Below are 16,250 nucleotides of genomic sequence, written 5' to 3'. Positions count from 1 at the left end.
AATTTGATTTCAGAACGTACCATTTGATGTTAGAAAGTTAAAAGTTGAGAGTTGAAGACAAAATTCTGGAGTTTAAAAAATGTATTTCTTCTGACAAAGGCGTTTGTCTTCAGAGTGCCAGAAAATTTAAAATCCAAAGGTAATTTCTGTCTGTCTATGATGAGTGGTATAACTTTGGAAAAATAAATGATTATTATTATTTTTAATGGTGATAAACTAAATAAAAAGTTGTGTTTTTTTTTCTTTTTCAAACTTTACAACTTATTTCTTTATGGGTTTCTTTTTCAAAGAATGCAAAATGAAAATAAAAATGAGTTAATGTGCTATACAATATATTATGGTAAGTGGCTGCTACTGTTAAAAAGTTTGGGTGAATATTTGGGAAATTTCTCTCTGGTATTCCAAAACAGTGTCAGAGATCTGACCGGTAAAATCCTGCAGCGTATAATGACAGCAATAATGATCGTAAACTGTGGTGAAGTCAGGGACAGACAAGATTCACATACATTTATTTTAATTAGACTTTATACAGTTTAGAGGACAGAAATATATTCACATATTAAGACACTTCACATTACAGAGCATCAGACAAACTGATCCAGAGCACATCTCGAGATAAAGTTTGATCTTGAAGACAACAGCTGGCATCTTTCCTCAGAATGATTGACAGACAAACCGATTTTTCCGTAAATCTTTTTGGGTTTGTAAGCAAACTGTGATGTCACCATATATTTTCCGATGTTGTGTTTTTGCATTTGGAAGAAGTGAAGAATAAAGACAGAAGCTGGTAGAAACAGATGAATAAATCCAGACGAGTTCAGCAGCATCACTCCTCCTCTTCCTCCACCTCCAGCTGCAGATGAGAGGCGAGCCGCTGGGCGAGCTGCAGGTCACCTCCCGCATCCCGCCCAGCCTTCAGATGACCTATGACCTCGTGTCTGACCCCGAGGTCAGCCACGGCCGTCTGAACCAGCTGCAGACGAGTTTCTCTGAGCGATCGCCTCAGTTTGGCCCGCCGGTTCTGAAACCAGATCTGAAAGAAAGAGAGAGAAAGAAAGTTAATGTAGCAGAGACAACAGAAGGAGAGCTGCTAGTCTTTTATTTTTATTTTCTATTTTCATATTTAATTTTTTTCCTCTTTCTCATTTACTTACTCACATCAATGCACATCTGTGGACTTCATTCGGATTACATGTTCTATACATTACACACTTTTTTACAATCCTTGGACCATATTTTGCACATTTCTGCACAAAAGTGTTCAACTCTTTAAAACAGACAAATTGTAAAAAAAATTTTTTTACATTTTTTTCATATTTTTTTACCATCAATTGTTATTTATTTACTTATTTTTCTTGACTGCCAATTTATTTGCGGGAATAAATGTTGACATTGTATGTTTCAGCAAACTGCTGATACGTTACATTTGTACATTACAAACTTTTATTTAACATTGAAATCTGAACCTGTATTCTGTCCTCGTCCAGGTCGAGTCTGCCCGCCAGCTGCTCCCTCAGCTGGATCCCCGGATAACAGTTCACCTGAAACACTGTCTCCAGTACATTCACCTGCAGGACACAGACACACACACACACACACACACACACACACACACACACACACACACAGAGAGAGAGAGAAAGAGAGAGAGAGTAATTAACCGTTTGAAACAAGGAGTCACATCACTTTTCTTGTGTTGCTGCTTTCAGATGCCTTTCATGAGTATTTAACCCTTTGGGGTCTGAGCAAATTGGTGTGATTTCTATCAAAAAAATGGGAAAAAGGCAACATGCAACTTGAGAAACGTTCCATAAAATTGCAGGAAATAAATAGAATTTTTTTTTTTATTCAACATTATATTACAAAATTATTATAATTTTCTTAGCACTTTTCCCAGGTCCTTTTCTTGTGTTGTTCTCTTCCTCTTTTTTTCTGTTTTTTTTTTTTTTTTTACTCATTTTTAGGTAGTTTTCTTGCACTTTTTAGAAATTTCTTGCTAATTTTTGGGCTGTTCTTCATTCATTGCTCAAGGCCTTTTTCCCATGTTTTATAAAGATATCACGACAATTTGCTCAAGTTTAAAAGGGTTAACAGACATGTCCAGGGTTTTACATTAGTGAGGTTGGTGTTTGCATGAAAGGATCCTTTCTCAGGATGTATTTGTCTAAATGACTGACAGACTGACTGATTGATCACCTGGCTGCTGGTGAAGGCGGTGCGTGGTCTGCGTCCGATGTACCAGCTGGATGTCGGCCTGGCAGAGTTCAGCTGCTCAGCATGATTTTGTTGTTGTTGTTTCTGATAAAAATGTTGTTTAAAGCACACGCTGTTTCCTCTGTTCTCCTTCTCTTCTCGCTCTGAGAAAAATAAAGGAGCAGATCGCACATAAATCCCCTTCTGTCATCACTAAAGTATGACAAATAATCAATTTAATCTCACATTAAACCAAACGGAGGAACTTTCTCAGTCCGCTCAGACAACCTCTTACGTCCTCCACCCATCTCTTTGTATATATATTTACATTTTACAAATTAAAATACATTTGAATGCATTAACATTAGCCTAGATGATATATATTCTAGTGATCAGTTATATCCAAAATATACATCTTGTTGTTGTTGTTACCTTTTGTGCACTTCCTCCCTTAGGTTAATGAAACAATGGCATCTGGGTTATTTTTATTACGTTATAGTTTAGTGAAGTTAAATTTAGCCGAACAATCAACAACTACACCACACTCACAGAAAACACTGAATTAAATGGCACATAAACACTTCATACATGACAACAAGAAAATAATAAGTCAGTTCTATAATTCTATAATTTTTTCTTTTAAAAAATCCCAACAGTAAGATGCACACTTCAGATCAGACTGACAGTTTGTGTTTTGTCATTAGGAATCAGATTTGTGCAGAAAGTGATTTCAAAATCGAGAGTTTTCTCCTCACCTGCCCAGGGTCGGTGGAGTTTCAGGCAGTTTCCAGGTCTTTCCAGCTCCAAACCCAGAATCCGCTCGATGGAGAACGCCGGCTTGCTTTCTGCTGTCACAGGAGCCACAGCGGACGCCATAATAATTAATGTGACCGACTTATCAATAAACAGCCCCGAAACAAAAACACTAACAACAACAAAAACAAAAAGCTTATACCATCAGATAATTTCTCTATACTGCGGTCTATCATCTGTGAAGGTGAATGCTGAAAGTCTGAGGAACATGTGAAGCAGCAGGAAGACAAACTGCTGACTGCTGCTTTAAATGGGAGTGGAGGATTTACACTGGCCACCAATTAGAATTAAGAAGTGGTTTTTCCATGAGAATGAGATTCCCTGAGGTCCCATACAGCGGCTAATCTCTGCTCTGTGTGCGTGTGTGTGTGTGTGACAAAGAGACAGCATATTTAAATCTGTAGTTTACTTTGTTTAACAATTCTGCAAAAAAAGAGAGTATTTGCAAACTTTCCAGCAGACAAAAAACATGGTGTGTGTGTGTGTGTTTGTATCCGTTTTCCCTCAGTGATACACCGTGTGAGTGTATTTGTGAGATTACGTTGAGGAGCCTTTTTAAAAACCGTCACCAGTGTCGCACAAACACAAAGCGTAATTCCAACCTTTTCATCGAAATTAGCAAAGTAGAAAATCACTTTAGTTTTCACACTAAAAATTCGTCCGTCCTTCTGTTACAAGTCTGCGACGGACTTTAATCTAATAATAATAATCATGACAATGATGGCAATAATTACGATCCGCGGAGATTCACTAATACTATTAGCCTAATCTGTGTGTGTTGTGATGCAGATGAAGCTCGTAGCGTGTGAATGCAGGTTGAAGCAGCGGGGAGGAAAACCTTTTCAGAACCAGATTAGCTCCTAATGAAGGCCTGGAGGAGCTTTAAACCAACCGCACACTTGTTTATTTATCCCTGAATGAAAGGAAGGATGGATGTGAGGATGTGAGGACCACCGGCGAAGGAAGTCCGTCTAAACTCAGCTTCAAGATGATGTATGGAATATTTCGACATGTTGAGAAACAAGATTTCACTTTGTGTGTGATGAGAAGATCAGTGTGAAAATGCCAGAGCAGAGGGCAGTTAGTTTGGCTCAGCGTAAAGAGCAGAAGAAACAGCTGCATCGACCAACACCTTTAACCCTCTGTGACCTGCGGTGACATCACTTTGCTTGTACTGCTTTTAAATGACTTTCACAAGTATTTCAACCTTTGAAAACCAAGCAAAAAAAATTATTTAAAAAAAAGATTATTTTAAAAAAATAGTACATTTAGAAAACTGCTGTAAAATTCCCAAATGCCGGGGTGGGGACTAAGGAAAACTACATGTATTGCTAATTATAATTGCATATTTGAAATTATGCTACAGAATTATTATAATTTTTAAGCACATTTCCCATGTTCTTACTTTTGACTAACTTCTTGTTAATTTTTGGGTCATTTCTTTTTTTGTTGCTCATGGCATTCTGCACATTTTTTGGTTGTTTTTTTTTAACTCAAGCCAGTTTGCTCAGGTTAGGAAGGGTTGAATATTACATCATACTGTATTTAAACTGTATTAAAACTACTAAAATTGTACTGCATTAAACTGTACTCTGTATCTGTCAGAATCTTGTAGTTGTAGGGGTATTACACTGACATTACCTCATGATTGTAGACATTTTCCCTGTAAACACTTTGAATTGTCAGGGCAGGGAAAGCACAGGTGTAAATAATGACATTAATGTTGGCTGTGTTCCATTTAGCTGCTTTGATTTCAGGGTCTTGGTGGCGTTTATGCTGGTTCACTGCCACACTCAGTGCAACATTTGAACACATCGTTACTGTTACTCGGAACAGCTGTGCTTTTGCTATTGTCACAAGTCAAAATCTCTGCTGTGACAAAGGCCTGTAAACCTGACACTCACATTACCTCATCAAAGCCCCGCCCCGCAGTGTTCCCGGCTCACCTGAAACATGCCAGTAAAATTCTGTCACTCTTCCTTATCGACAAAATAAGAGCCGGTAACACTCAGCTGACAACATCCAGTGAAAGAGGACAGCCCGGGGAGAGGACACGGTCACCTAAACCTGCACGCTGGATGTGAGTTTTACAAAGAAACACGACTCAAAGTTAAAGTCTCGCAAGGGACTGACTGTGATTTCTGCCTTTCAGCTGCAGTCAGAGAGAAAATGTCTTCAGAGGAGGATCTCTCCTGTCCTGTCTGCCGGGACATCTTCAAAGACCCTGTCGTCCTGTCGTGCAGCCACAGCTTCTGTAGAGTCTGTCTGAGGGACTGGTGGACGGAGAGACAACTGCTGGAGTGTCCAGTTTGTAAGAGAAGATCTTCAAGAAGCGAGCCACCGTGCAACTTAGCGTTAAAGAAACTGTGCGAGACCTTTTTAAAAAAGAGAGATCAGAGATTATCAGCAGAGGCTCTCTGCAGTCTGCACTCTGAGAAACTCAAACTCTTCTGTTTGGACCATCAGCAGCCCGTGTGTCTCGTGTGTCTGCATTCAGAAACACATGCTGGACACACATTCAGACCGATTAATGAAGTTGCGCTGGATCGAAGAAAGGAGCTTCTGAAATCCTTGAAGCCTTTACAAGAGAAACTGAAGCTGTTTGAACAAGTGAAAGGAAACTGTGATCAAACAGCAGAGTACATTAAGATCCAGGCTCAACGCACAGAGATGCAGATTAAGGAGCAGTTTAGGAAGCTTCACCAGTTTCTACACGAGGAAGAGGAGGCCAGGATCTCCGCTCTGAGGGAGGAGGAGCAGCAGAAGAGTCGGAGGATGAAGGAGAAGCTGGAGGCTCTGAGCAGAGAGATAGCAGCTCTTTCAGACACAGTCAGAGACACAGAGGACGAGCTGAGAGCCGAAGACGTCTCCTTCCTGCTCAACTACAAGGCTGCAATGGACAGAGTCCAGCAGCGCCCCCTGCTGGAGGATCCACAGGTGCTCTCAGGAGCTCTGATAGACGAGGCCAAACACCTGGGCAACCTGTCCTTCAACATCTGGGACAAGATGAAGGACATGGTCTCCTACAGTCCTGTGATTCTGGACCCAAACTCTGCTCATCCAGAACTCGTCCTGACTGAAGATCTGACCGGAGTGAGATTTGGAGGAAGGCAGAAGCTTCCTGAGAACCCAGAGAGGTTTGATTATTTCCGTATCGTCCTCGGCTCAGAGGGTTTTAACTCTGGCACTCACAGCTGGGACGTTGAGGTCGGAGACAACACGGACTGGTTTGTTGGCGTGGCAGCCGAGTCGGTCCAGAAGAAGGGAAAACATCCGTGTCGTTTATGGAGAATAGGGTTCCTGAATGGTAAATACACAGCCCGCTCTTTGTCAGATCCCTCCACTGTTCTCTCAGTGAGAACGAAGCTTCGGAGAATCAGAGTAAAACTGGACTGCAGCAGAGGAACTCTGTCCTTCTCTGATTCTGACACCAACACACACATATACACCTTCACACACACTTTTACTGAGAGGCTGTTCCCATACTTTAACACCGTTAATGCACACCCACTGAAGATATTACAAATTCCTGTTTTTGTAGCCGTGTAACACATCCACTGCACTACTTTTCCACTTTCCCGCTTTGAACCTTATCCAAATTTGATCTTATTCAGGAGACGACTTTCACACGAAATATGAGAAACCAGGTTATTGTTCACCCTGTATACATGAGCAGACTATTATCTAGGTTTCTGATCATCTGTGTGCAGTTATGTGCTAATTTCTAACTACACCAGGCATTATGTTCTGTACCAGCAAAGAACGAATATTAATGGGAAGAAGACGACATCATCGGGATACTCCAAAATCCTGATCGTAAACAGGGAAATTCAAAAGAAGGAAAGGTCACGAGTCAGTGGCAGCGTTCCAGGAACCAGACTGGTGTCAGTCCTGTTAGTCAACGGAGCGAGGACCCCAAATCACACTTTAACGCAGAAATACTAAACTTTCCTTGCGCGAGGGCGGCTTCCAGGGTTTTAGGACATTTCTCGGATTTTAGGACGTTTCTCTGAGTTTAGGATGTTTCTAGGATTTTTAGACTTTTCTGGGATTTTAGGATATTTATCGAATTTTAGGAGGTGTATTAGATTTGAGGACATTTCTGTGATTTTAGGATGTTTCTTAAATTGTAGGTCGTTTTGGATGTTTCTTTTTGCAGGACATTCCTCAAACTTTAGGATGTTTCTCAGATTTTTAGATGATTCTAAGATTTTAGGACATTTCTGGATTTTAGGATGTTTCTTGGAATTTTAGGATGTTTCTTGGAATTTTAGGATGTGCGTAAGATTTGAGATTTGATTTGTTTCTCTGTTTTTGAGATGCTTCTTATTTCAAAACATTCCTCGAATTTTTTGGATGTTTCTGGGATTTTTAGATCAATAAAATTTTATTTGATTTGAGGACATTTCTGGGATTTCAGGACATTTCTAGGTGTTTAGGTTGTTTCTCAGATATTAGAACTTAAATCAAATTTTAGTTGTTTCTTGTATATTGGGACGTTTTCCGGATTTTAGCATGTCTCTTGGATTTTAGGACATTAGGGGCTGAACTAGGACCTCCGTCCTCCACTGGCACTTTTTTTGATAAAAAGCTCTATTTTGATGCCATCTTATGGACTCTAGCACCTTCTGTATACCGAAAGTACAAAAAAAAAATTCCAATGTTAATCACTTTATTTTTATTGTGCATCAGTTGGGGGCCACCGAGCCCCTTATTGGAGGCCAGATTTGGCTCACGGGCCATAAATTGAGTATCATTGCTATAAACCATCACATATTTGTTTTTTAATCTTTCTTGACAAACTAATTTAGTGGTTTGTGAAACTCCACTTCAGAGTATTAAGAGTTTTTAAGGAAAAGTTCAGAATAAACAAAAGGCTTATGTGTAGATTGAACATCCTTTAAAAATAAATTGGTTGAACCAACTGTGAACTTTGTTTGCAAGAGTGAAAACTGTGTGAAAATAAAAACAGGTTGTTTTGGACAGTTTGTCTTTTGGGTAGTTTTGTGTATACGGACAGAAGACATAAATCTGATTCATTTCTGACATTTCCAAAGAATAAGTGATGTTCCACCCTGGAGGTCGACCAATTCTAACCTCTTCGGAAAATTTGTTCAGTCACCACTTTATTAAATATTTACATGACATCTCATAGAAGCAGATTCTACGAGTCCGAAATGATCAGAACGACACAGGCAGCATTAAGCAGTGTGTGTGTGTGTGTGTGTGTGTGTGTGTGTGTGTGTGTGTGTGTGTGACTTCTGCTACAAACAAAACAAACCGTCGGAGTTTCCCATTAAGATAATTTATTTTGTACAGTAAAACAGAGGTTCAGAGGTTGCGTTGCATCCACTGAGTGGCGAGGGCAGGGGAGGATGGATTAACACGCACTCAGGGTGATGTTACAAACTGATGTTACGAACTTTAACGGCAACCATTTCTCAGCGTTTGTGTGATTATTGAATATTTTACAAAGATGGGCAGTCAATCGACGTCTCGGTCGATTTCGACAAAGTTTCTGATACGAGATGTCAAACCTGAAATCAAACAAACTTTGTGGAGGGTGCGTTCAAGAACGCCACAACTCTGACACACTTCCACCACATTATTCCAGATAAAGAAAAATCTGTCACGTTCGGTTCTAACACGCCAACAACTAAAAACAGGCATTCTCCTGTAGGAATAAACATTATATATATACTCTCATCTCCATACCCCTCTTAGAAAGGCATGTGTGTGTTTGCCAGTTGTTCTTTGTCCATATGGTCATTGTGAGGTGAGCGCTGTGGTGTTGTTGAACGCAGCCCTCTGTGAAGGTTTTAGGCCCAGGTGGGGGTGTTTGATTCAGTTTACTTGGGAGGCTTATAGGCGATCTTTCTGCTCTTCAGCACGGACCACCTGTGTCTCTTCATGTAGTACAGCAGAGGGATGAGGATGCCGGTGCCCAGCAGCAGCTGGAGAGAAGAACGACAGATTAATCCACGTTTACACACTGGTTTAACTTCTTCTACATTAAATAAGCAACAGAGAAAACTTCAGATAAAGGGCGAATTTGGAGGCGCATTCAGTTGCCTAGTGGTTCAGACGTGCATCCTCCCTGTGAATTCTGTGCAACCCTGAAATTTTGTCCAGTCAGCGCAAGTTTCCCACAAATTTGACCAAACGTCAAACTAACTTCTTAGTTGCATTTGCACTGCCTAATCAGGGCGGGAATATCACGCCGTTGTGCCGCCTCACTGTTCTCTAATACTGTCCAATCGCAGAAAGGGGGGACAGAGTGGGCTCGCCTCTGAGCGGGGAATGGAGGTAGTAACAGCTCCGAAATGAGTGGGACGTTTTGACAGCGTGTTTATGAGTGCGCCCCACCGCAGGAGATTTAAAAAGCAGCTGTTGGCGCAAGTGGTTCATGTTTCTGGTGCAGCACAAACGTCCCACTTTTACCTACAAACTGCAAAAGAAGATGCAGGGAAATCCCCCGATGATCAGCACAAAAGAGGGAGTAAAGTGTGCGGCAATGTATGCGACGTTGTAGTAGAAAACTAACGGTGTCAATTGACAAACACTTTTCTACCGCAAAACGCACGCCCATATGATGGCTGAAACGCGTAGACACCAAACAAAACAATTCACCGTTACAGATGCTGCTGCATCCAAATCTATGTCATGTTTAAGAATCCAGGTGAGTTAGATTAAATATGCAGATAAATGGTAACTTTAGTGGAGTAGAAATCACGCCGTTAGCACAGTGTAGTATTATTGTCACTGGAGTTTCCTACCATTTTTAAATGATTTCCACACACACACACACAAAAAAACAACTATTTGCAAAAAATTGGAAATTTTAGGCTGCAACAATGCCAAAAACACCTGTAAGGTCCTTGAGGGAATGCCATTTAGCCAGAAAAAATGGATCACTTATCTTGACAGTTTTAGGTACAGAAAGCTGGCATCGAATGTCTGGCTTTTAATTTCTTTTTTCTTTTGTTGTAATCAGATATTTGATGATTTAAATACTTTTACATTCCATTTTTTTTCAGGAAACCTTTTTGCACGGCAGCTTTTATTACGACATTCACCTGTCGAAAAATGAAGGCTCCCTTTGTTAAATGAAATGTATGTATAAACTCCTCTAACAAGAGTACTGAAATGAGAGCACAGTTTTGGTACTGACACCAAACTAAAGCATCACATTGGACCTAATATCAGCCCATATGTAATCCATATGTAATCAGGGATATATGTGTGTGTTTGTGTGTGTGTGTTGTACCTTCAGTCCCATGCGTTTGCGTTGGTCGTGCTCTGGCTCGGCAGCCCACCTCAAAAACGTACACACGTCTTTAGCAACCTGGCTCATGGTGGCAGGAGTTCCTATGGCGACAGATGCACAACAGCAACCATCAGCACAATGACTTTAACTACAGGACAACAACATAGTTAAATCTGCTATCACAGTATTTTTACAAACCAACAGCAGTTGATTTTCATATATTAAACATGCATGTAACAGCTGCATTAGCGCTCCATGCACAATATGTTTGTATATTCTCTCTTTTCGCTCGCCTCACTGTTTATTATTGCAAACCAGTCGATCAAACTGTCTGACAGCAGATTGTTCTGCACGCTTGAACTTACCGTCATCATACTCCAGGATCTCGTTATAGATGGGCGGAGCCATGCCGATAGCCTGGCCAGGGAAGTATGGGTTGTAGTAGAGTCCCTCTCTCACCGTCACTCCTGCTGGAGGTTCGCAGTATCCTGTCAGCAGGCTGAACACGTAGTCCTCTCCTCCATGTCTGAGGGGGGGCAACAGGACATAATGGGTGGACATCTTATTTGGATTTCAGGCTGGTTTTGTGAGACTGACTTGAGCTGTGTTGGTTTTCTGTCTTCAGGAGTTACCTGGCGTTGACGATGTAGCTGAGGTCCGGAGGCAGGGCTCCGTTGTTGGCGACTCGAGCAGCCTCGGGGTTGGGGTAGGGTTTTGGGAAGTAGTCTGACAGCTTTCCTGGCCGAGTGAACATCTCGCCACTCTCATCGGGTCCGTCAACAACCTCAACCTGAACAAAACACACAAGACAGCTTTAAAATATAACCAAAGATACAGCTGTGTGTCTCCACCAGCTGACAGAACTAGCATGAAATATTATGTATATATATATATATTATCTGAAAATGAGCAAAAAACTCAACAAAAACCCAACAAACAAAAAAATGTGAAGTTCAAAAAAACATGGAAATGACATGAAAAAAACTTTATATAATAATTTTAGATTTATAATCACGATAACTATGAATAAAGTTCTCATTTTTCTCTAACTTGTTTAAATCTACATTACTGTTTTTGGGAACAATTTTCCCCTGTATTTTTGAAATAAATCATGCTATGTCTCGGGCATCTGAATGCAGCAAAAGTAAAGTCTTAACCCTTTTTTAAACAAATGTTAACATGTCTGATCTACAAATGTACAAATGTTGCTTTAATAAAATATGAAATTAAACTTTTCTTGTGAAATATGTTTGGGACGTAATTCCATTAATTTTCATTCATTACTGTTTTGTTCATACCTGCAGTCTTTCTGGTCCACTTCGGTTGGATCTCACGTGAACTACACTACAGTAACCCCCCCCCCTTATTCTCACATACACACAGCCTCACCTCCTCAGCGATGGTCTTGACCTCGGCTTCTGTGTGCGACACTCCGACGAGGTTTCTGAAGGCCAGGTACTCCATACTGTGGCACGCTGAACACACCTGTTTATACACCTGATAACCACGGCGAATACTGCAACGGGATACGGAGCAACAGAGTAAGAAAACACAGACACCAGCGGTGAAAAAATGTGCTCATTCTCAATAAAGTATAGCATCAAAGGTGCAATAACAAAACATATGTGAAATTATGATTTTTACCTATTTTTTTTTTTTAATTGCAATTGATAATTGCCAACACTGGAGTGAGTGTGAGTGTGTGTGTGTGTGTGTGTGTGTGTCCATCCTTCATACCTAGCGTGGTCCAGAGAGGACAGAGGTCCAGCATGGCTCCAGGGATAATGAGGAGGGTGGAGCTCCAGGTCGGAGGCTTTAACAGACTGGTGCAGCATCAGAGCGAGCCCCGCCCCGCCGGCTGTGACCACACCTAGTGTTGTCAGGGCAACCTTCTTGTTTCGAGGCAGACTGGCGAAGGACATGTTGGCCTGGGAATGAACAAGCGCACACCAGTTAATTTCTTACTTAAAAATCCTCCCAATAATAATGTGCAGGTGATCATTTATAAAATCCAGTTAGTTTATATTGTCTGACAGTTATTTTCATCGTTGATTACTGTGCTGATAATGACGTTGACAGATGGTCAACAGTTTGACCTACAACACCTAAAAAAAAAAAAAACAATTCTGGAAGGCCGGTGTGACATCTTTACCTTGCTTGTTTTGTCCCATCAATAGCCTAAAAGCCAAAAATATTCTGATAACTATCCTCAGAGGCAAAGAAGAGCAGCAAACCCTCACATCAAACTAGTAACTTATTAACTTCCTTTCAGCTCTAAAAAGTACGGCAAAATTTGTAAGTAACAACGCTTCAGTTTTCCCACATTCACTTGTCAAACTAAAAGCTCACTTCCAGACACAGCTTTACTGTGTACACACTTAACGCACAGTTCAGTTCATTGTAACGCCCTTGCCTACAGAGTGCATGCTGGTTCTCCTTACGAAACTGCCCTTCACTAGTGCTTCTGTAATCAGACAGAGGGCATCACATGACAGCATCACCCACACACACTCACCTCCATCTACAGCCTCAAACCAGGCTACACTTGGGAACAGCACCTACTGGTACCATCATTTCCCATTTGCAAGTCCCATATGTCCCACAGACAGGCCTAGTGGTGAAGTCACATATCACATTACCATGATTAAAATTCACTTGGCCAATCTAAATAGGGGCAAGTAAAAACTGACTTTGGGCAAGAGCACTAACTGCATACCAGCACTCGAGTGATGTAGGGCCTAAAATGTTCATTCGAATAATTGATCAATAATTGAGCCATATTCCAAAACAAAACATTTTAAATCTGCTGCATTACTTATCATCATAGGGATGCATGGTATTAGGTTTTTAGTGATCAGCAAGCCTCTCCTATAATGGACTTAACATCATAATATGCAAACTCTTGTCATGGTGGCCCACCAGCAGATGGAAACATGAAATGAAATGCTTTTTGATGAACATAATATTTATTCATGGTGCAAAATAAGCAAAATACTTGATGTTTTCTACTAGGGCTGGGTAAAAAAACTGATTCATCAATGCATTGCAATATGTTTTGGCCAATTCAGTATTGATTCATAAAATCCTGAAATTGATTATTTGCGTTGTAATGACGCCCCGCTCGCTTGGGGGCAGTGTGAGTGCTGCCGGAGTGTGATTGATGTTGTTCAGAGGCCCCACTTGACCCCCAAACATCTGTTGTTTGTTCATTAAAATGGGGTCAGTGGCTCGAGTTAACCATGTGTTAAAATCAGCGACGACAACATTTAAAACCAACGTTTGGATACACAAAGTCGATAGTAATTACACCACGTGTGAGCCTTGTGAGTCAGTGTTAAAACACTGCAACAATAAGACAAACCTACAGAACCATTTGAGCCAACAACACGCAGATGTTTTGCAACCTGTTGCTAACGCTAAAGCTGTTGATTACACACAAATACAGGTAGACAAATCCTGCATAAATGTTTATTACTTTTGTTAAGTTCAACTCAGGCAAAACTGTGCACTTTTCTGTACTCTTAATTTATATTGGTTTTAATTTTTATCTAATAAGGAATAATGTAATGGTAAGATAAGTTTTGATGTCAGTTTGCACTGAATCAGATAGATCAGATAACAGATAATGCACGCTTCACTGAACACATATCAGAAGGTATTCTAATTAATTATGTGTGTTTCTGACATTAACACATAACTGAATCAATATCAAGGCAACTGGGTCAAAATCAAATCGAATCGCGACCCAAAAAATCTAAACTGAATTGAATTGTGAGGTTATTGACAATACCCAGCCGTATTTTCCAGATATTTTTTTTGTTAATTGAAAATTCTGTTTGTCGTAGACAAAAATCAACATCTTGTCCGATTCCAATGTTCTATTTTAAAGCTAACATCTGCCTATACCAATATTTCCATGCATTCTTACTTATAATACCTGAAAGTAACTGATTGTCTCCAGGTTGCGAACTAATAATAAGACAAAAAAGGTTTCCAATCATGTAGTGATCGGGATTGTTTCTATAAGAGACAAAATCAACAGTTATAGCATGGAGTTTTAAAACAACTATGACAAACTTAGACCAACAGTAATCTACCTGCTCCTGGTGCCCTGTTTCTATTTTTGCTCCCATCTGGTCACAACTCTGATCAATTGACAAACATGTTCATGTTTTTTAACCACCTTCAACCAAATCAAGCGCAAAACGTTACAGACTGTTTGAGCTTATCTCACGATGTCCTTATGGGGGACATTTATCCCTCAGACGCAGGATAACGTTTTCGTTACAGCGATAACCGTCTACAGTCTGCTCTCATCGCCGGAAGTCCTCTCAGTCCTTGAAATGCTAACCGATTAGCCGATTAGCTCGACTACTTTAGCATCTGATGTTTTCACGGAAAATGACCGCAACCCAACCCGTGTTGACGATGACACGATTTCAAAAATTACGATTACAAAATCTGACGTGCAGAATCATATCCACAGACTTAAAGCCTACGTGTTTGTTAAATTTGAGTGATTCTGCACGTTTGCCGGGTGGTTGACACGACTTCATGAATTAGCTAACCGGCTAGCTTGAGCCACATCCCGATGGCTACCACAGTTTTTCAGACCTGAGGCATTGGATGTCGCTGTTATTGACGCCTGGACGACTTCTACGTTTCAAAACAGACAAAATAACAAAATAATTACTTTCACAGTCGTTGCTGGTATCCTAAAAATGTATATGAACACGAGTGACCTTGCCTCACCCCGCTGACAGCAGCCAGGCTAACGTTAGCTCGGTGCTAGGACTCCAAACAGAAGCACCTTCTCGTCAAAATTTAGATATAAATAAACTCTGCCCTAAATTATATATATGATACTCATTTGTCGACCTACCACGGGGGTCTTGATAGTTTTCGGTGTGCTGAGGAGGGCTCTCCCACTCCCCGATAGCACCACGACTCGTAGCGCCGCCATCTTCTCTGCGGTTCTCTGAGCTGAGAGGAGAAGCTGCCTGGACTCGCGCGAGGCCACCACAGACCTTTCCGGTCCGAACCTTCAAAATAAAACCGGCCTGCGTGAAGTGCCCCGCATTCACTTGGGTCACAAGTTAACTGTCAGAATAAAACATAATTCCCATCACATACAGTGTGTGAATCGTGCACATAGTAAACACACACACACACACACACACACACACACACACACACACACACACATATATATATATATATATATATATATATATATATATATAATATACTTAATGCAACACTTGCCATGTATTTTATAGTGGTTTTGTCTCTCATTTAACCCATCAGAATTTTAAAATGAAAGCAAAAATAGTGCTAAAAAACTGGAAAGGTGGAAATTAATCCCAGACTTTATTGTCATCCTTAATATTTTGCACTTGTGTGTGATTTTACATGTCTGTTGGCTCTACTGTAAACTTTTGCACATCCCCTGCTTAAACAACAAACAACTCCACAGCTTACTCTGAAACAACTTTATTGTACATTTGTTATATTATAGGAGTATCATTGTATTTTTTTCTGTTCTATGCTGAAGTTCTTGAGTATTGTAGTACTTTGCCTTATTTTTCTATTATTTTAAAATGCTTCATTGAGAATATTTTTATTTTGTTTTTTATAGTAAAAATATAATTTTCAAAATCCAATTTTATGTTTTCTTTATGCTGATACAGTATGTCAAAGTGAAAAAAACCATAGTCAGGTCATATAGGTGGTGATATGCTAAAAAAAAAAAAAGATACCAAATATTTCCAAGGTAAACATTTTAAGTGATATATGAAGGCTAAATGAAGAATATTACAAAACAAAATAGCCAAAGTCTTTAATATAAACGTTTAATATAGACCAATTTATTATATGTTTCATGTAGGCCTTTGCACCAAAAACCAAAGCTAGTTTGTGCTTTGGCATGGTGTGAAATAGTTGGGATTTTTACTCCCCATTACTCTCTTAAAATTAA

General features: G+C 40.2%; 3 protein-coding genes across 3 annotated transcripts; 1 reads left to right on the top strand and 2 right to left on the bottom strand.

Annotated features, from left to right (window-relative positions):
• Nucleotides 1-350: 350 nt before the first annotated feature.
• On the bottom strand, nucleotides 351-4,945 carry hesx1 (HESX homeobox 1). Its single transcript, XM_042510999.2, has 4 exons — nucleotides 2,949-4,945; nucleotides 2,197-2,357; nucleotides 1,467-1,568; nucleotides 351-1,033 (listed from the first exon to the last, which is right to left on the bottom strand). Exons 1-4 carry the CDS (start codon nucleotides 3,067-3,069, stop codon nucleotides 827-829), a joined length of 591 nt encoding a protein of 196 aa, XP_042366933.1. The 5' UTR covers nucleotides 3,070-4,945; the 3' UTR covers nucleotides 351-826.
• Nucleotides 4,946-4,952: 7 nt separating this feature from the next.
• Nucleotides 4,953-7,989, top strand: LOC121960657 (nuclear factor 7, ovary-like). Its single transcript, XM_088070532.1, has 2 exons — nucleotides 4,953-5,086; nucleotides 5,159-7,989. Exon 2 carries the CDS (start codon nucleotides 5,176-5,178, stop codon nucleotides 6,553-6,555), a length of 1,380 nt encoding a protein of 459 aa, XP_087926658.1. The 5' UTR covers nucleotides 4,953-5,086; nucleotides 5,159-5,175; the 3' UTR covers nucleotides 6,556-7,989.
• Nucleotides 7,990-8,295: 306 nt separating this feature from the next.
• cyc1 (cytochrome c-1) lies at nucleotides 8,296-15,313 on the bottom strand. Its single transcript, XM_042510477.2, has 7 exons — nucleotides 15,156-15,313; nucleotides 12,011-12,201; nucleotides 11,663-11,789; nucleotides 10,906-11,063; nucleotides 10,639-10,799; nucleotides 10,274-10,374; nucleotides 8,296-8,960 (listed from the first exon to the last, which is right to left on the bottom strand). Exons 1-7 carry the CDS (start codon nucleotides 15,234-15,236, stop codon nucleotides 8,856-8,858), a joined length of 924 nt encoding a protein of 307 aa, XP_042366411.1. The 5' UTR covers nucleotides 15,237-15,313; the 3' UTR covers nucleotides 8,296-8,855.
• Nucleotides 15,314-16,250: the final 937 nt, after the last annotated feature.

This window comes from Plectropomus leopardus, chromosome 2, assembly GCF_026936395.1.
Source record: "Plectropomus leopardus strain MGB_pleo_1.0 chromosome 2, ASM2693639v1, whole genome shotgun sequence".
In the NCBI taxonomy this organism is placed as follows: domain Eukaryota; kingdom Metazoa; phylum Chordata; class Actinopteri; order Perciformes; family Serranidae; genus Plectropomus; species Plectropomus leopardus.
Note: the sequence above shows the minus strand (reverse complement) of the source record. Positions and strands in the feature narration are given on the sequence as shown.